Raw genomic sequence first — 19,670 nt, 5'->3', positions numbered from 1 at the left:
GTGTCTGTCTCAACTACTCATTTTGCTGTCGTGTGAAAGCAGTCACAGGCTGTACACACGAGTGGGGGCGTCTATGTGCCTGGAAGAGTTTTATTTACGGCAACGGTCAGTGGCCTGGTGGTGGCTGCAGGCTGTAGTTTGCCAACTCCTGATGTAATCCATAGTCTACTCAGATTTCATCACTTCCCGGGATGTGCTCTGTGATACACTTTATTACAGTGCTGCATTTAGTTGTCGCGCCCCGTTAGTTTCTTTCTGACAGTTTTTCAAACGTTCTTGGTTTTGTATCAGAAAGACACAGGAAAGTGGAAGTCCCCATTCCCTTTAGTGGAGGTGCTTCAGGAGGCGATGACCTGAGGACAGGTGCCACTGCTCTACCGTGGACAGAGCCGTGTCTCTCAGTGGATGGAACTGGGAGATATACTTAAGTCCCTTCTATCCATGCACACACCCATCATCGACCATGCACTCATCCATCCAACCGTCTACCATCCATCCACCCATCTACCCACCCAACCATCTTAAAAGCCAGGAGCTTATTATGCAAGGTCTCTAGTCTAGTCCAGCACCTCAGACTCAGTCTAATAATGCTTCCTCTTTTCTAGAACTGTAACTCCTCTAACAGTGGAAAACCTGGATCCCATTATCTACATTTATTTGTTCAGTCCTAGAATACACAGAATGGAGAAGGAAATGGCAACCCACTCCAGTGTTCTTGCCTGGAGAATCCCATGGACGGAGAAGCCTGGTAGGTTGCAGTCCATGGGGTCGCACAGAGTTGGACACGACTGAAGCGACTTAGCAGCAGCAGAATACACAGAAAGTAGTTTTAGAATGATTAGACTTCACTTTTGCAACAAAGAAAACCATTAACTGGAGTTCAGTGTATGTTTAAAGTTCTTTTTGTCTTTAACCTCTGGACCTATCATCTAAATAGTATGTTCAAAATTTACTTGTTATATCCCTTACCTTCAGGGAAGTTATTTATTTGAAATACAAGAGTGGGTCACTCCTCCTCTACACGCCACCTGCCCCCAATCATCATTTATTTCTTTGAATGTGTGAAATAATGTGTTAAAATAATTCCAGAAGTGAGAACTGTATGATAGAGAACTGACCCTAATTTCCCTTTTTTCAGTCCTCTCCACCTCAGTCCTTCCCATACCCTGAAAGCAAACAACTCCATTATTTTCCTTGTTTGCTTTCTGTGTATTTCCCAGTGATGAGCAAACGTATGTGTATTTACTCGTCTCTCACACAAAATACTGCAGACTCTAGACATTTTTATGACTTTGCTTCTTTCTTTAATGACATATCTGAAAATCACTTTGCCTCAGTGACTGTGATTATCCTTGATTAGAGATAGGTAGTACTCCTTCAAACGTAAATGCCATCATCTATGCATGTGTACGCAATCAGGGTGTTTCCAAACACTTTACAGTCAGAAACAGTGTTGCAATAAATAACGCAGTGTGTGTGTGTGTATTTATATTGTAGGAGTTGAAACCTCAGGGTGAATTCCTAAACATTAGTTGCGGGAACAAAAAGCTCATCAATGCATATGCAATCCTTAGCTATTGCCAAATCCTTCTCTGTAAAAACTTCCAACGTGAATTCCCACCAGCAAAGCATGAGAACCAATTTCCCAGTTTTGCACCAGAATGCAATGCTGTACTCTTAGTTTTTGTCAACTGCATGGGTTAAGTGCACTGTTCTAATTTGCATCTCATTATAAAGTTGAACATCTATCCATGTTTAAGAGCCACTTTTGTAAATTTTTTGTGAGTTGTGTGTTCATATCTTTTGTCATTTTTTTTCTTTAAATTCCCTCAATTTTTGTATTAGGAATACTACTAGCTCTTTATGTTGTAAATATTTTTTCTCAGTTCTCAGACACTGGGTTTATTTTTGGCCATGCAAATGTTTTGTTTTCCGTCAAACTGATTGTTCTTTTCTTTAATCAGAATTTTGAGCCACAGGAGCCTTTCGTTTGCCCAGGTGGAAGAGGAATTCCTCCATTTTTTCTTCTAGGACTGGTGCGCTTTCATTGTTTGACATCAAGATCCCTGATCTATTCCAACTTTATTCTAATGGACTTCTGGCTTTTCCAGTGGCTAACCAATCTTCCCAGAACCATTTAGTACAAAGCCTACTTTTACCCCGGTGATCTGAGGTGCCACCTTTATCCGGTATTCATTTGGGTCTATTTCTCATCTCTCTGTTCGGTTCCCCTGGGCTGTCTGCTACTCACAAGGCACTGCTATTCAAGGGCCTTGCTGTGTTAATGAGAGAGGCTCTGCACTGTTTAGATATCTGCTAGCACAGTGCTCCTCACACCGTGACTGCAGAGGACTCTCAGTTGTCCATTTTGCTTGACTGGAGTTACTTACACATTTAGAATTACATATTTCCATTGCCCGTTGGACTTAACAGCTGTAGCAGGAAAATGGTCTCCTAAAGATGTCCATACCCTAACTCCTGGGACCGTGGGAAAGAGAAATTAAGATAGCAGATAAAATGAAGGTGATGTGAGTTTGAGCAAGCTCCAGGAGTTGGTGATGGACAGGGAGGCCTGGTGTGCTGCGGTCCGTGGGGTCGCAAAGGGTCGGACACAACTGAGCGACTGAACTGAACTGAATCATCCTATTTAAAACTAGATTATCCTGGAATTCCAGGTGGGACCAATGTAACCACAGGGACCCTTCAAAATGGAAGAGGGCAGGAAAGAGGACCTGAGGGGGCAGTGTGAAGGACTCAGCCCGACACTGCTGGCCGTGAAGACACAGGAAGAGGGCCATGAGCCGGGGGAGGCAGGCAGTCTCTGGGAGCTGCCACGGGCCAAGAGAGTGTCCCTAATGGCCTCCGAGGAATGCAGCCTGCTGACAGCTGAGGGTAGCACAGGAGACCAGCTCCGGTTTCTGAGCTGTGGAACCGTAAGAGGGTAAACCCTGTGGCTTTAAGCCCTCAAGTGTACGGTAATTTGCTACCACAGCAATAGGAACCTGATGCAACCTTTTCCACAAAAAACTCCACCTCTGCGTCTAATAAGGCTTCTGGGCTTCAAGTCCCCTTCCAACACTACTGAAGCTGCGCCAGGCTTCTAGTGTGTCATCGGTGTACCTTTCCCCCGTTTTAAAATTTAACAACACAGAAGACTGAAAGTTTCACAAGTGTCTCTTGTAACAGCAGTTATGATTTGACACTTAAAAATGCCATTCATCGTCCCCTGGCTTTACTGTTGCTTCTTTGAAGAGAAAGTCCTCCCTCCCCTGACCCTTGTGCTTTTAATATTTTGTTCTCAGTTTTTGGTAGTTTTACTATGTCGTCTCCGGGTGTGATTTTTTGTATTTATCCTGTGTGGGGTTTTCTGAGCTTCTTGAATCTGTGGCTTGATTTCTCTCATCAGTTTTTGGAAATTCCTGGCCAGTGCTTCAGGTATTACCTTCCTTCTCCATCCTCTCTCGTCCTTGGCGTCCACTCACTGCCTGGTCTCTCTCTCTGCTCTGCAGCCATGTACCGAGCACTCTTTCCGGTAGGCTACCTTTTCTCTAAGTGCTTCAATCTGAATGGTTTCTGTTACTCTCCAGCTGCAGTTTTACCAACGGTTTACTCTAGTTTATACTAAAGGCACCTCGCTACTCCTAGTCTTTCATGATCAAGAAGCCCAGCACAGCAAAACCTTAACTTAAAAGGTATTTAAAGTAACCATTAACATTTAACATTAACATTTAAATGTTAACAGTAGCTGAAATAGCCAGTAAAGTAGATTTTAAATGAGTGAAAACATGAGTCAGGTCACTACCACTATATGGGTCATTTCTATAATTAAGAAATTTGTACTTTAATAGAGACAGTGACAAACTAGAACACATCCGCAGGAAGACAGGATAGTGACACCTCTAGAAACTACCTTCAGTAAAACAGCTGAAGAATTCAATTAAATATTTATTGAACAAATGCAGAATAAATGAACTAGGGGGTGGATTTAACCTGAAAATACAATACACAACTTCAAATGTTCAGAGGGCTGTCACACACAAAAAGGAAAGACGTGTTCAGTATTTCTCCCATGGGCAGAACCTGACCCAAGGCATAAACATAAGCAACCTATAGGCTGCAGACCAGTTGTACAAAGTGTATCACGTAATAGCTTCTTTCCCCAACAATGCATTCCACACTGACATCTCCCTTCTTCTGAAAGGAAATATTACAGCTCCATACTTCTCACAAATGTCTTAAATAAGTCGCACTTTCATGGCAAGCCCTCCACAGCCAGCAATGGATGTACTCACGCTCTCAGAAAAAAATCTAAAGCAAACTGGTTTACCAGGGAAATGGTCTTGTTCCTCAGCTCGGTCTCGGCATTTTGTATTTGTGATTCTCAGGTGGGCAGAGGAAAAGAGCACAGTCTCCAAAGTGGGTGTGAATTACCATCCCCAGCAATGCAGACACTGCCTCTGGGGTGTCCTCCTCACACCGCAACGCACCACGGCGACTACCGACCTACGGTGCAGGCGGGAGGACGCGCTGGGCGCTGCGGCAGGAACGGCACTTGACGACCACTGTTCTACAAGACGCAGGAGGGCTGTATTCACGAGTCACTAGGAAATATAAACTGCATAATACTGCTGGACTCCAAATTGTCAAACATTACAAAACGAGAAATGTTTCAACAACCATTCAGCATGTTTTTAAGGACAAAATATATATAATATACTTGATATTATATATGTATTTTATCACATACTCAGTAAAGTATGCCGAGGTGATTCATCCATCCAATAAAATTGAAAATAAAAATTTTACATTTCTCTACTTGTCAGTATTCAGGCTTCTGAAGGTGGATCTTGAACTCAGAATGGTCAGTTTTCAAGGAAAGCCACATAATCGGTGAGTCTGGCTAACTGCTGCTCGTTGGGGATGGGTGGAACAGGGGCGGGCTCTGCACGTTAGAGAGAAACACAGTCAGACACCAGGGTCACAAAGCCGTGGTCCTGCCACTGACACCCTCCAATGCCTTTTACTTATCAAGAAGGAAACTTTCTTAGATGTGCCTTGATCTTGGACATTTTAAAAAAACAAGCCAAGAAGCCTCAACTTCTATGAGTAGTTTTCCCAAACTGGGAATAGAGGCATGTTTGGTTCTGTTGTTACTCAAGTTTCCACGTGAAGGTTAGAAACACTTTTAACAGGCAACACCTCTCCCAAGAGAACACAGCTCTTCTTGGAAAGACCCCTCCCCATATGACATTAATTTAATAATCACCCAGTTCTTACCACACAGAATATTAAATGGTCAGTGAACAGAAAACCCACAGAGGATCCCTTTTTCAAAAAGCTTAGTTCTCACACGTCGGCCCAGGGCCAAGTCTGAGTCAGGGCTGGCGAGGGGCTCCATCAGGCCTGCCTGACATGACACCATGTCAGTGGGAGGGGCCCACTGCCGCGAGGGAGGCTACAGAGGGGAGCCCCCGTGCAACCTTGTGACTGGATGGAGTACTATAAATACCATGTTAGGATTTAACCTCTTTGTCTACAAGATGAGAGCTAACAAAAAGAAATACTACAAAAACAAGAGAGAAAAGTAACGAAGTACTTTTAAAATGAGCACATGAACACACTTACCTGATAAGGGAATAAACCTGTTGAAGGAAACATCCAGGGCCCCTGCAACTGAACCAAACACAGAGCCCGGTTACAGAGGCCTTGCCCAGAGCCTTCACACGGAACACGGCATTTCCAATGCAGTGGCATCCCAGCCATTCACTTCTCAGAGAAACAGCAAGCACGCTCTACCTGATCACTCTGGTCTTTTTACTACAGCAGCGTTCTCTCACCACGTACATTGGCTGGGCCCTCGTCTGACCCCTCTCCTGCACCCTCAAAGGGCCGCGCACACGGCAGTTTGTGTACTTCCTTACCGTGGGGTCAACAACATCTGAACAATAGGAATCCAGAGCAGGTGGAACTCTGGGAGGGAGCCGATCCGAGCGTTTATGGAGATGGGCACGGAGCCCAGCTCTAAAGCCATAGCAGAAAAGGACATTCCTGGTAAGCAGCAAGGCAAGTGGCTCATTTCAGAGAGGAAGGCTCAGGGACCAGGAATTCAGATGGAGACAATGAGGACAGGCCCAATTGTTAAGGCCTGAACAGGCCAGATAACTTAATTTTGTGAAACTTAAAGCCACTCAAAGTCTTGTTTAGGAGAAGAGTCTACATGTTTACAACATGAAGAGAAAAGGGGAATTTCTGAATATTTTAAGTATCATTTTAAAAGGCAGCAGTTTAGGTATTAAAAATAAGCAGTGAGAAATGGCCCAATAAATAAAAGGATGAGAGATTAATGTTTAGTAAAAATTAAGTTGTAATAAGGATTATAGAAACATATACATACAGGTTTTTAATGAACAAAATACATTAAAAAAATTAAAGTAAAACCAGATAATCTTTAAGATCCTTTCTACCCTAAGTGTCCATCACCCTCTATGTGTATTAAATATGAGTTACTTTCCTGCTGTTGGCATGGCAGAATTTTGTATCAAATTATTCACAGGCAACACCCGAAACCTGCAGCGGCCTCAGAGTTCAGGCTGCGCGGCGGACGAGCAGCTCCACCTACCTGGCTTCTTGGGCATGACCATCCTTGTGGTGGAGTCGGCTTGCCAGCCTTGCTCGAGGATACCTAAATCGTGTATTTAACACAGAAATGTATTTTAAAAACAGAAACTCTACTTACAAGATCCACAACATATCAATGATGTTACCTGTACGGAAGGTCCAACGTGGTAGATGAACCTGTAACGTGTATTTCACTACAGAGGTATCCTAGAGACAGCATTCTCATGGGAACTTATTTGGGAAATACCTTTCTGAAACATCCATGAAAGCCTCATTTTATTCTATCAGGCTGACATAATCACTAAAAAGTGATCAGTTTTCTATAATATATGTATTACGGTATTAACCAGATCAAACTATTAAAAAGAGACATAAGGAAGACGTCTACAGTACTCTCTCTAATCCTGACATCAGGAATAACAAAGATGACGGTGAGGATAAAAACAGCATACCGACACCACACGGAGGCTGGTCAGCGGGTACTGCGCTGGGCGCTCCTACAGGAATCATGTTATGCAGTCATCTGATAGCTCTGTAAAGCTCATCATAACTGCACAGATGCGGAAAATGAAGCTCAGAGAATCCTAGGAACTTGTCTTAGGTTGCACAGCTAGCATGGTGAAGTGGACCAGGATCACAGGCAGACAGTCGTCAAGTATGGACTTTGGGATATATTATTTATTATGGATTAATTTTAATATATTTTAATCTATAATTAATAAATTATGGATTAGTTTTAAAAGAAGAGTCAAAACACATGTCTGTGCGCCTAAGTGACAGTGTGATTTCCTCCAAGGACATCCATTAGCCTGCCATTTATGCACCTATGACTGTGGCAGGCCTTGGAGATTTATGACACGCGGTGCTTAATGGAGACCACGTTTCGATTGGAGAATCCAAAATGCCCAACCCCATAGAAGAGTGCCGCAAGACACCTGCAGTATTAACATTCTACAGCGACCTGGCCAGGGGAGGGCAGACTGGTCGGGACCTGAGAAATGGAAATGCAGACGCACATCTGGAAACCAGTGGGTGAGAGTGGGTGCTGACACCTCAAGGTTACTGGTAAGAAATGGTGACGAAGAACTGGGCTGAAAAGGCGTACGAGGAGCCTACCTTCACTAAGAAGGGTGAAACGTTTCTACAGGCCCAGATCCATTAAAACAAACCCCACCTCCATGCTGATTTTCAAAGGAAAATACATAAAGACGTTAACGAAGTTTAAGCTTAGAATTATGAATATAATGTTACCCACCCAGCACATTTAAAAGCATATGACGTGCACACCCTGAATTTTCCTCCATGTCACACACATGTTCTACCACCTGTAAAAGCTATGATGTAATCGGGGGCTCAGTGGTGGGAATGTCATCAAACACTTGAGCCTACACCTTCATCCACTGCCTCTTTCCTCCAATGACCTGCAGTTCTCTCCACCTTCCTTCTCCCTCCCTCCGTTAGTCAACAGCAGCTCTAATTTTTCCTTCCTGGACATCAACTTGGAGGGCTCACCACTGTTTAGTAGAGAGTAGAAGTTGATCAAAGGTATTAGAGATAAAAGTAGAAAATATTCAGGGGTCAGACCACGGGTGCCATGATAAGAAGTAACTATACAAACAGTAAGGAGGTTCAGTAAGGAAAGAGTTATTAATAGAGTTATCACACGCAACAAGGGTTCATCTCAAAGATAAAGTCACTTTTTAATCTCATAGAAATGGCAATGCATTCCTTCACAAAGCTCCTGTTTTAAGACATCTTTAAATGGTGCCTATCTTTGGTGAAAAGCACTTTACAGGTAAACACAAACCCAATATTTCTTATTCACACTCAGACGTCCAAAAAATTCTATGAATCAAAAAACTTTAACTCATGTGGTGGCAAAACTCACGTAGACCCCAAAGTCTATGCACAGTCTCCTCTCACGCCAACTGCGGGGACACGTGTGCTCTGCGGGAACTACGAGTGGGCTTGGTCACCAGGTGCTGGCTGCCTGGGAGCCGTGCGGTGTATGTCTCCTATCACCTTTTTAAACAACACACACGACCTAAATTCCAAAACGTGTCCTGTCCCAAAGGCTTCAGATAAGGGCTTGTGGACCTATGATTTACATTCCATTTTCTTTGAAAGCAGAAAGTAGGCCCCAAATACCTTTCACAGCCTCCTCCACAGGGAGTCCAACAAAGGCTGCGAAATCGTCGGCGATGATGGAGGTATAGGCTTGGGAGACCAGGGCGAAGGCTCGTCTCCGGGTTGCATCTGTCGTGGGAGTGAAGATTTGGCAGACAGTGAACCAAAAGAGCTGCCAGTTTTGAAACACACAATTAAACTACATCCCAGCCCTTCTCCAACTTTGATAAGAAAAACTAGATCAACCTGAAGATTTGTGCATTCACAGGCACAGCTACAGGCACCTAACATGTAAGAAGGGCTCAAATATTGTTGAACCAACACACTAAATCATTCAGTTGAGTCCAACTCTGTCCCCCGTCCATGGGAGTCTCCAGGCAAGAACACTGGAGCGGGTTGCCATGCCCTCCTCCAGGGGATTTTCCAGACCCAGGGATGGAACCTGTGTCCCCTGCAGCTCCTTCACTGGCAGGTGGGGTCTTCACCACTGAACCACCAAAGAAAGTGAAAGTGAAAGCCGCTCAGTCGTGTCCAACTCTTTGTGACCCCACTGACTATACAGTCCATGGAGTTCTCCAGGCCAGAGTACTGGAGAGTGTGGCCTTTCCCTTCTCCAGGGGATCTTCCCAACCCAGAGACTGAACCCAGGTCTCCCACATTGCAGGTGGATTCTTTACCAGTTGAGCTGTAAGGGAAGCTGAACCACCAGGGAACATGCATTTCTTACACTTCCTCTGAATGAAAAATATCTCAGGTTAAAAAAATAAAAAAAAACTCAGGTGATAACAAAAATTACAAAGATGGAAAAAAGTTACTATGGCTAGGACTCCAATTCTAAGAAAATTTCATTTGTATTTGGGATGTATATTTCAAAATTTCTCTTTATTCCACTTACAAACACTGGACTGAATGGAGCGGAAGTTACCTTCTCCCATGATCAGGGGTCCTTTCTCAGCAGAGTTTCTGACACAGGATCACAGCTGGGAGCCGCTGAACAAACCTGATAACCAGAGCCCCCTTCCTAACTTTCAAGTCTGCTCTGAACTCTTGACTTGACATCATTCAAGTGCAAATCCCAAGGTGGAGCCCTGAGCCCCACAGGAAGGGGCTGTAAACAATTCCAGCAACAAAACTTCCCTAGAGACCACACACGGGCTCCCCCAGGCTTAAATTTCCACATTAAGTAATTCAGGGATGAAGCAGAGACAATAAAGGAATGGTAGAAAAAGCCCAGCTGGCCTGTCTTCAGCCCATCCTTCAGTGACACAAAAGCTCCTCCACGTGACTTTGACATGCTTAGGAATCATGGAGTTTACCTTCCACATTTAATAGGCAAGTGTACACATACAAGACAGCCCTGAACATAAGAAAACCCGCCCCCCACTCCTGAGACACTTACAGCCACACCAACCCCGGCAGACACCCTCTGCTCCAAGCAGCCCGCTGGTTCTGCTTGCGCCTCCTCAGCACTGTGCTCAGCCTGAGGCGCTGCGCTTGCCTCACTATGCGGTCTGAACCGCCCTCTCTTCTCTTCCTGGGTCTATCTATAAACTCTGCGCTGGAGCTCACTGCCATCTCCGCCCTTCTCTGATCTCATAGCATCACTTACTTACTTAACAGGCAATCTTTTACCACCCACATTGGGCACTGCAGCCCTCCCCTCCACAACCCCCCCCCCCCCGCCCCCCCCCCCCCCCCGGACTTCTCTACAGGCGGGCTTTCACGTCCTTTTATCCCCCAAGGGGCCCAGCACCTCTAAGGAAGGGTGTGCTGCACACAGGCTTGTGGAAGGTCTCACGGGAACCCAGGTGGGCCCGACCCCAGCCTTTGGGCTCTCCTCTTCCTTCGACATCGCTGAGAGGCGATCCTGTGGCTTCCTTTCTCCCTGAGCCTAACTGCCTCCGCAGCTTTCACTGAGCCATTATTTGCTTCTCTTCCAATTCCTTCCTTCATTCCTACCTATTTTCAGCAAATGACCTTAAAGTAGACTTCTAACACAGCTGAGAGATAACGAAGCTTTTCTCTATTGAAAGCTACAGACATTCAACGGAAAAGAACCCAGAGCAACAATGAAAGAGGAAAACACAAGTGTGCAGCAAAAGCTACATTCACTTGATAAGCCTCCCATATTTTACAAACATTTACTTTCAGGTTCAAGTACTCTGGTCAGATTTTCAGAGTTGAAAAAGGGAACAGAACAAGAAAAGAATGTGAATGAAACGGAAACAGAGTGGAGAGAAGAGAAACACCCAGGGGAAGGCAGAGCAGAAGGGTAAGGCAGCAGGCGTAAAGGCTGCGTGAACCACGGCACCGGCCAGAGGCCGAGACCCTCAGGCTGCCTTCAACCCCTCAGCACAAACGAGCCTGACGTCTGCATCCTGGCCGGGCACCGGGAACCTCAGCAGTGAGATGTGCAGCCTCAGGAGGGCACGCATCAGAACAAGCAGGAAGGTGGACTAAGTTGAGCTGGCACCTAGTATCGCTGGCAGTTCTTCCCAGGACAAAGTCTTGGGGAGACCTTGAGAGACAGCTTATTCTGTTGCTCAACGAATACTTCAGTGTGCCTATGATCTACCAGGAACTGCCAACGCCAGTGCTAGAGACAGAGGGGAAGGTGAGCCAGCTGCCCTTCGCGATCCACCTCTGCCCTTAAACCCCAGGGAGGCTGGCCACCCAGGCCTTGGCACCTGGGCTCGCTGGGTGAACGTGGGTCCGCAGGGCAGGGCATGTACTTCCTCAACCCCCTCCCTGTCTTGCTCTGGATCTGAATTTCTCAGGACATACGCAATGACACCAAGGTTATTTCCTGTGGGAATATCCAAAGCCACCCCTCCTGCGCCAGGGCAGCCTATTCTCCTGCTTGTCATGCACACTGTGCTGCGTTACCACGCCGAGAATGCGGTACACTTCAGAGGCGATCTTTGCCTTCTCTCCCCTGAAAAGCTGACATCCCTTGCCAGAGTGATGAGCAGTATTCAAGAATTCCTGCTCACTGACCCTCCAGAGCAGGAGAGTGGATAATGAAGGCAGGGATTAACCAGAGACACAAGGCAACAATACGAAGTGACGGTATACCAGCACATAAAAGAGGAAGCAACACGGGGGTGGGAGAATGGAGAGAGAGGGGCAGGTCAGAGTTCTGCTGTGCTACACTGCATTAACTTGTGATTAAAAAAAAAGGGTTAAAGAAAAGTTTGAGTATCTATATACTAAATTGATTAGTCATAAATTCAGAAGTGGAAGAAAGTCCATGAAAGGCTGAGGTTCACAGAGTCCATAGCAGTCTCTACTTTCAAATATGTGGGGTTTAAATCTTACTCCCTTGAACTTACTGGAATATTATAAAATTTCATTTCAGTAGGAAAAATCATTTCTTACTGATAAGCAACTTCAGTCAAGAGTTAAATTAAGAGGCAGCAAGGCCCTCAACTGCTGATACAAACTCAAGTGACATGAAATCAAAGCACAATTTTAGCAAATTTAAAAAAGAATTCTGAAAACTTCCCCAATTCACCAAGCAAAATATCTATTTTTCAAACACACTGAGTTACTCCAACACTTAAGGTCTAGTCTCATTTCTTATTCACAGAGGACACTACCTCTGAGAGCTTCCATGATTGGCTGGACGGCCTCAGACCACTGATGGGCGTTGATGGTGCTGTAGACCCCGGGGAAGTCCCTCTGCCAGATCCGCTGGCCAACTGACCAGATCCCCCCAAGTTCCGAGTTTGCCTGCAAGAAAGGTTACTGCCTTTGAGGACACTCACTCTGCACATATACCAACAACTGAAGCTTAAAACAATGCAGCATTTAAGAGCTGTAACTGCTTCGGCCCAATCACTTTCAAAAAGGTGTTTAAATGCTCTGATTACTACTATAGAATTTATTGGCATATTTTATACAGATTTTTATTAAAAAATTAAGGCACACGAAAGTATTCCAAAAATATTTCATATAATTTAGGAATGATTATATAAAACACTTTTTTTTAGCAGATGTTTTTTATTTACATTTCATATATATAACATATAGAACACCTAACATCTATATATACATGTACATAAAATACATACCCCTAAGGGCAAAAGTAATAGCAAAATGGCTAATGATATAGACTCTCAATCTAAGATGTCATAAAATGTAGCAGAAGGATAGCATTTCTACTAATAACACTGAAACTATGCATATAATTTATACCTTTAAGTCAATGACACTGGAGAAACATTCCAAACTTACTTAATAGAATGTGGAGGAAAAAGAGTACAAATACTAATCTGGTCTGCTGCTGAATATCAATAATGAAGAAAGGGATTTAGGTAAATTCTTGTTAATGTTTTGTGAACATACAAGAAACTCACTTCACATTTATGTGAGACACAGTGGATCATCAGAAATGAAAAATTTACTTCTTTCCATCTTGGAAGAAACTATTAAGTGAGTTCATCTACTCTCTCATGAAAAACAAGAAATCTAAAATCCTAGTTACCGAAAAAAAAAAATCTTAATGCTCTGAATAACTATTATTGTTAAGAGTGTTCTTGTAAATAATATTACTTGCAAAATAAATAACATTTAGAAAACTGCACAAATCAGTTAAAAAGAAAATAATAAAACAAAACCCAAACTTCTATCTAAACTACGCCGGTTGTTTGTCAGGTAAAGTGACACCTATAAAGTATGTTAGGAAACCTGATCGGAAGGAGCTGAGCACAGATTTTTACTCCATCCAAGGGAAATTAAGATTAGAGGAATCTAGATCTATTCTTTAAATTTAAAGGCAGTTTAATACCTTTCGTGAATCACATGGAAAAGAAAACAGAAACTTTGCTTTTTAAGTGAATGGCATCACTATATTGAAGCAGTAAGATATTCTGAGGAATACTTACAGATTTTATAGCAGGTGGTATTCTTTTCCAAAGATATCTTGCATTGTTCCTAATTTACATCCCCCCAAGAAAGAACAAGCAATGTTAAAAAATCGCCTCAGTAAATAATTAAAATTTTAGATCCCACTGCAAACACACAGAAGTATACTTTAAAATTCTCTATACAATACAAAATGAAATTTAGTTTTACATGAATTTGTCCAGGGAAAGTAAGAGTGGTTTTCCAGATAAGACATGAAATATTTTTATCAAACTAATATTCTGCCGTTTTTAGTAAACTTTTTAAAAATTCATATCTTAAATTGAGGCAACAATGTAAAGACTTAGATAGAACTGTCTAAACCATTCATATATAAAATAAACCAATTCATACACTTTCAAAGGCCTAGCATTCCTAACAATATGCATAGTATACAACGCTTTTCTCCTTATCATGACCTCTCCCCCTACGAGTGAGCATATAGGCACCAAAACTTCTAGGCAGCTTTTTCTTTTTTCAAAGAGTTTGGAAGCTTGAATGACAAGAAGCATATGACGAAAGCATTATAAAACAGGAAACATAATTTGTATGCTACCTGAGTAATGAAAACCTCGGTTTAGTTTAAAAGGTACAAAATGAAAAGGTTTAGAAGAATTTAAAGCAAAATTTAACAGCAACCATCAGTGGGACGCAGCACTACAAGGGACTCTTTTTGCACAATTATACTTTCCCACTTTTCTTCTGTGAACATGAACTAAGAATAATTACAAACAAAACCTTTCAAGAAATGTTATACACTGATAACAAATTCCTTTTGGCTTTCTCAACTTCCCCTTTTAGTTTCTCTTAGTCTACTGATTACACGGGAAGTTAAATAAACAGAGGTCATAAAAAATACAGGTTTGATAACCAGAGGGAAAAAAAGATCAACAGATTTAAAGGAATTTATTGACACTGCAGTTTCTCATAATAAATTGGAATGTTTCTTAGAAGACATATATAAAACAGGTGTATTTTAAAACAACTCAGACTAATGATAATTTCTTTTTTTTTTTTTTTTTTCACATGTTTCAATGCCATTCTCCCAAATCTTCCCACCCTCTCCCTCTCCCACAGAGTCCATAAGACTGTTCTATACATCAGTGTCTCTTTTGCTGTCTCGTATACAGGGTTATCGTTACCATCTTTCTAAATTCCATATATATGTGTTAGTATACTGTATTGGTGTTTTTCCTTCTGGCTCACTTCACTCTGTATAATGATAATTTCTTAAGTCATGATTCAATACATGAAACAAGCTCCTTGGACCCATGTTTCAGTGATACTACTTCAATGTAAGAATAATTTCCTGAGGAAGACGCTTCTCTTGGCTTTAGGTAGAAGGTACTTACATGTCATTATGGAGTAGATACAAAGCTAGAAGCTGACCATACACTGGGGGTGTAGCAATTCCTCCTGGAGCCTATAAGGCCAAAAAAAAAACAAAGAGAAATAAACCTCATTTATTCTTTTATATTTTAAAAAGTGTTTTCTTAAGTCACCTAAAGAGTAAGCATACTTTGTAGCAGTTGTTATTATGGATGGAGAAACGGTGCAGGAAGCATCAGACACTAAACCCAGAGGATTACACTTAGCTCTTTCTTCAGCTGCGACTCCTCTGTCTGGGCCTCTATGTATTCATATACACAAGAATATTTAAACGCAATCCCTTTCCCAATTTTCAAATTCTTACTTTGTTGTACTACTGTAAGAAATGTCTCCAACAGATTCCTAAAGCAATATGATTAATTCTGCCCACGATACCAAATACATTGAATATCTAAGTAAACACATAATAAAGAGAAAAACATCAGCTGAGTTACAAAAGAGCTGAGTTACAAAAACATTCTTCTCCTCACTCAATTTCAGTTCATTCAGAAGACATCTATAAAGTGTCTACTGGAGAGCTGCTGCTTCTGGCAGCTGTCTCCTTTGGTTAATTAACTTTTTATATCAACACTATAAATGCCATTAAGTGCCTTTCCTCGAAAAAAACCTTACTACTTTAGTAGTTGCGTGATACAATGTTCACCTGTCCTTCTGAAGACAAGGGGCTTCCCTGGTGGCTCAGACTAGTAAAGAATCTGCCTGCAATGCGGACAACGACCAGGGTTCCATCCCTGGGTGGGGAAGATCCCCTGGAGGAGGGCATGACAACCCACGCCAGTATTCCTCCCCAGAGAATTCCAAGGACAGAGAAGCCTGTGGACTCCTGGGGTCAAAAGAGTCGGACACAACTGAGCGACACACACACCACACACACAGGTGCAAAAGAGTCAGACACGACTGAGGGACACACACACGAACAAAAGACTCGGACACGACTGAATGACACACACCACACACACGAGTCGGACACACTAAGCCACACACACACACACACACAAGACTCGGATATGACTGAGTGAAACACACAACACACACACACGCAAAAGAGTCGGACACACTGAGCCACACACACAAGAGTAGGACACACACACACACACACGAGTAGGACACACACGACACACACACGAGTAGGACACGATTGAGCAACACACACAGATACCACACACATACGCGGACACACGAGTCGGACACGACTGAACGACACACACACACCCCCCCCACACACACGAGTCGGACTCGACTGAGAGACACACACACACCACACACACACACACAAATGAGTCGGACACGACTGAGCGACACACACAGACACCACACACACACGCGCACACACGAGTCGGACACGACTGAGCGACACACACACACACCCCACACACACGAGTCGGACGCAACTGAGAGACACACACACGACAAACGGCAAGCTTCCGAGCTAACGTGAGACTAAGAACGGCTTTCTGAATCAAGCAAAGGCTACAGCGGTCACACCTCCGTCTGTGCCTGTGCCTGCACTACAGTCTTAATAAACCCACATTTCTGCACCTCTCCGCACAGCGCAGAGGAAGGGCCTTTAGTCCAGCACAGAAGCGTATGGAGGGTGTGAGGGGCAAAGACGCACAGTGGTTCCGGACTCACTAGCTGAACACAAACAGCGAAAGGCTCCCGGTGAGTCTGGGGGGACCAGGCCCGGGCGCTCAGCCCAGCCCCCCGGGATTCTCACGCCAGCTCCCGCGCCCTCCAGGCGCTGGCCCCGAGCCCCACGGGCCCCAGGCCCCGTTACCCTGGAGACCGAGGCCGCCCGAGGCCTCGCGACCCAACCAGGCGGACTGCTACCTCGAGCTCCTGGTTCTCGCACTGATCCAGCAACTTTTTGAAACTAAAGGAACTTTCCGCCATCACCGCCACTGGCATTTTCCAAGCCGGTCCCCCGCCGCGCCTCCTCAGCAGAACCAGGCCCCGCTCTGTCCCTCGGGGCGTCGCGCCCGCGATGACGTAAAAGCCGACGGCGCCGCCGAGCGCCCCTGCGCAAGCGCCTCGCTGGTTCCGCTGCGTCATCAGACGTCGCTGCGACGGGGACGGGGTCGCCGCCGCTCTGACCCGCCCTCTCGGTGCCCTGGAGGACTGACCCGGCTTCTGGGAGCCGCGGTCCCAGCACATGGCAAAGGCTGGGCGGGAGGAGTTCTGTGCATAGTTGAGGTTTTTCCAGTGGTCGTGTATGGATGTGAGAGTTGGACTGTAAAGAAAGCTGAGCGCCGAAGGATTGATGCTTTTGAACTGTGGTGTTGGAGAATACTCTTGAGAATCCCTTGGGCTGTAAGGAGATCCAACCAGTCCATCCTAAAAGGAAATCAGTTCTGAATATTCATTGGAAGGACTGATGCTGAAGCTGAAACTCCAGTACTTTGGCCACCTGATGCGAAGAACTGAGTCACTGGAAAAGACCCTGGTGCTGGGAAAGATCAAAGGCAGGAGGAAAAGGGGACGACAGAGGATTAGTTGGTTGGGTGGCATCACTGACTCCACGGACATGAGTTTGGGTAAACTCTGGGAGTTGGTGATGGACAGGGAGGCCTGGCATGCTGCAGTCCATGGGGTCGCAGAGTCGGACACGACTGAGCGACTGAGCTGAACTGAACTGAAGACTTTTTAAAGTCTACTTTGAGACCTTGCAAACTTAAACGTTTAAAGTAGCTTTTGTTTCCGCCTACACCTGCTCCTTCAGCAGCCCTCCCACAGCAGTGAAGGCGCTGTAGTTCTGCCTGCCGGGCTCCCCTCCTGCAGGCCCCCACGTTTTTGCCTCCAGGTGGAGCTTCTCTGGCTTGGACCTTCGAACCCTAAGGTGCAGTATTCTGTAGACTTCCAGTCGCGCTGCCCTCCCCACGCGGCCACTGCAGCCGAAATGAGATTTTCAGAAACATGATCAGATCTCGTTATTCTTCTGAAAATGATAAAAATAACAGCAAATCCCTAAACTCCAGTGTTTGACATTGCTTGTGTTGGCTTAAAAAAAATAGCCACAACTTTAAAAGTTTAGAGTTGTGTTTTCAAGTAGTCCTAAGAGAACTGCTCTAAAGAGCAGGGAAGGGAGGAGTCAGGTTATACAGAAGTCTTACAACAAAGGGTAGGTGGTCTGAACATCAAAAGATTCAGTTCAATTCAGATCAGTCGTGTTCGACTCTTTGTGACCCCATGGACTGCAGCGCACCAGGCTTCCTTGTCCATCATCAACTCCTAGAGCTTGCTCAAACTCATGTCCATTGAGTCAGTGATGGCATCCAACCATTGCATCCTCTATCATCCCCTTCTCCTCCTGCCTTTGATCTTTCCCAGCATCAGGGTCTTTTCAAATGAGTCAGTTATTCGTATCAGGTGGCCAAAGTATTGGAGCTTCAGTTTCAGCATCAGTCCTTCCAATGAATATTCAGGACTTACTTTCTTTAGGATTGACTGGTTTTGTCTCCCTGCAGTCCAAGGGACTCTCAAGAGTCTTCTCCAACACCACAGTTCAAAAATATCAATTCTTTGGCGCTCAGCTTTCTTTATGGTCCAAGTCTTCTATCCATACATGACCACTGGAAAAACCATAGCTTTAACTAGTGGTCATTTGTCAGTAAAGTGATGTCTCTGCTGTTTAATATGCTGTCTAGGTTGGTCGTAGCTTTGCTTCCAAGGAGCAAGCATCTTTTAATTTCATGGCTACAGTCACCACCTGCAGTGATTTTGGAGCCCAAGAAAATAAAATCTCTCACTATTTCCACTGTTTCCCCATCTATTTCCATGAAGTGATGAGGCTGCATGTCATGATCTTAGTTTTTTGAGTGCTGGGTTTCAAGCCAACTTTTTCACTCTCCTCTTTCACTTTCATCAAGAGGCTCTTCAGTTCCTCTTTGCTTTCTGCCAAAAGGGTGCTGTCATCTGCATATCTGAGGTTATTGATATTTCTCCCAGGAATCATTATTCCAGCTTGTACTTCATCCAGCCTGGCATTTCGAATGATGTACTCTGAAAATAAGTTAAATAAGCAAGGTGACAATATACAGCCTTGACATACTCCTTTCCCAATTTGGAACCAATCCATCGTTCCATATCCAGTTCTAATTGTTCCTTCTTGACCTTCATACATATTTCCCAGGAGGCAGGTAAGGTGGTCTTGTATTCCCATCTCTTGAAGAATTTTCCACAGTTTGTTGTGATCCACACAGTCAAAAGCTTTGGTGTAGTCAATAAAGCAGAAGTAGATGTTTTTCTGGAGTTCTCTTGTTTTTTTTTCTATGATCCAACAGATGTTGGCAATTTGATCTCTGGTTCCTCTGCCTTTTCTAAATCCAACTTGAACATCTGGAAGTTCATGGTTCATGTACTGTTGAAGCCTCACTTGGAGAATTTTGAGCATGACTTTGCTGGTGTGTGAGATAAGTGTAATTGTGCACTAGTTTGAACATTCTTTGGCATTGCCCATCTTTGGGATTGGAATGAAAACTGACCTTTTCCAGTCCTATGGCCACTGCTGAGTTTCCCAAATTTGCTGGCCTACGGAGTGCAGCACTTTAACAGCATCATCTTTTAGGACTTGAAATAGCTCAGCTGGAATTGCATCACCTCCACTAGTTTTGTTCATAGTGATGCTTTCTAAG

General features: G+C 44.2%; 1 protein-coding gene across 1 annotated transcript; it reads right to left on the bottom strand.

Moving 5' to 3' along the window:
* Positions 1-3,932: 3,932 nt before the first annotated feature.
* COPS8 (COP9 signalosome subunit 8) lies at positions 3,933-17,032 on the bottom strand. The gene is made up of 8 exons (XM_019957960.2): positions 16,870-17,032; positions 15,003-15,073; positions 13,632-13,680; positions 12,345-12,477; positions 8,767-8,874; positions 6,620-6,682; positions 5,626-5,673; positions 3,933-4,942 (listed from the first exon to the last, which is right to left on the bottom strand). The coding sequence occupies exons 1-8, from the start codon at positions 16,945-16,947 to the stop codon at positions 4,863-4,865; spliced, it is 630 nt and encodes a 209-aa protein (XP_019813519.2). The 5' UTR covers positions 16,948-17,032; the 3' UTR covers positions 3,933-4,862.
* Between the last annotated feature and the right edge of the window lie 2,638 nt (positions 17,033-19,670).

The sequence above is a fragment of the Bos indicus genome, chromosome 3 (assembly GCF_029378745.1).
Source record: "Bos indicus isolate NIAB-ARS_2022 breed Sahiwal x Tharparkar chromosome 3, NIAB-ARS_B.indTharparkar_mat_pri_1.0, whole genome shotgun sequence".
NCBI lineage: Eukaryota > Metazoa > Chordata > Mammalia > Artiodactyla > Bovidae > Bos > Bos indicus.
Note: the sequence above shows the minus strand (reverse complement) of the source record. Positions and strands in the feature narration are given on the sequence as shown.

What these genes read in the sequence shown, in the direction of transcription:
- COPS8 (XM_019957960.2), bottom strand. Translation starts at nt 16,947, where the DNA reads ATGCCAGTGGCGGTGATGGCGGAAAGTTCCTTTAGTTTCAAAAAGTTG. An exon ending in TATCTACTCCATAATGACAT is followed by an intron (nt 13,681 to 15,002) that starts GTAAGTACCTTC and finishes GATGTAAATTAG; the next exon opens with GAACAATGCAAGATATCTTT. An exon ending in GGTCATGCCCAAGAAGCCAG is followed by an intron (nt 5,674 to 6,619) that starts GTAGGTGGAGCT and finishes TGTTTGGTTCAG; the next exon opens with TTGCAGGGGCCCTGGATGTT.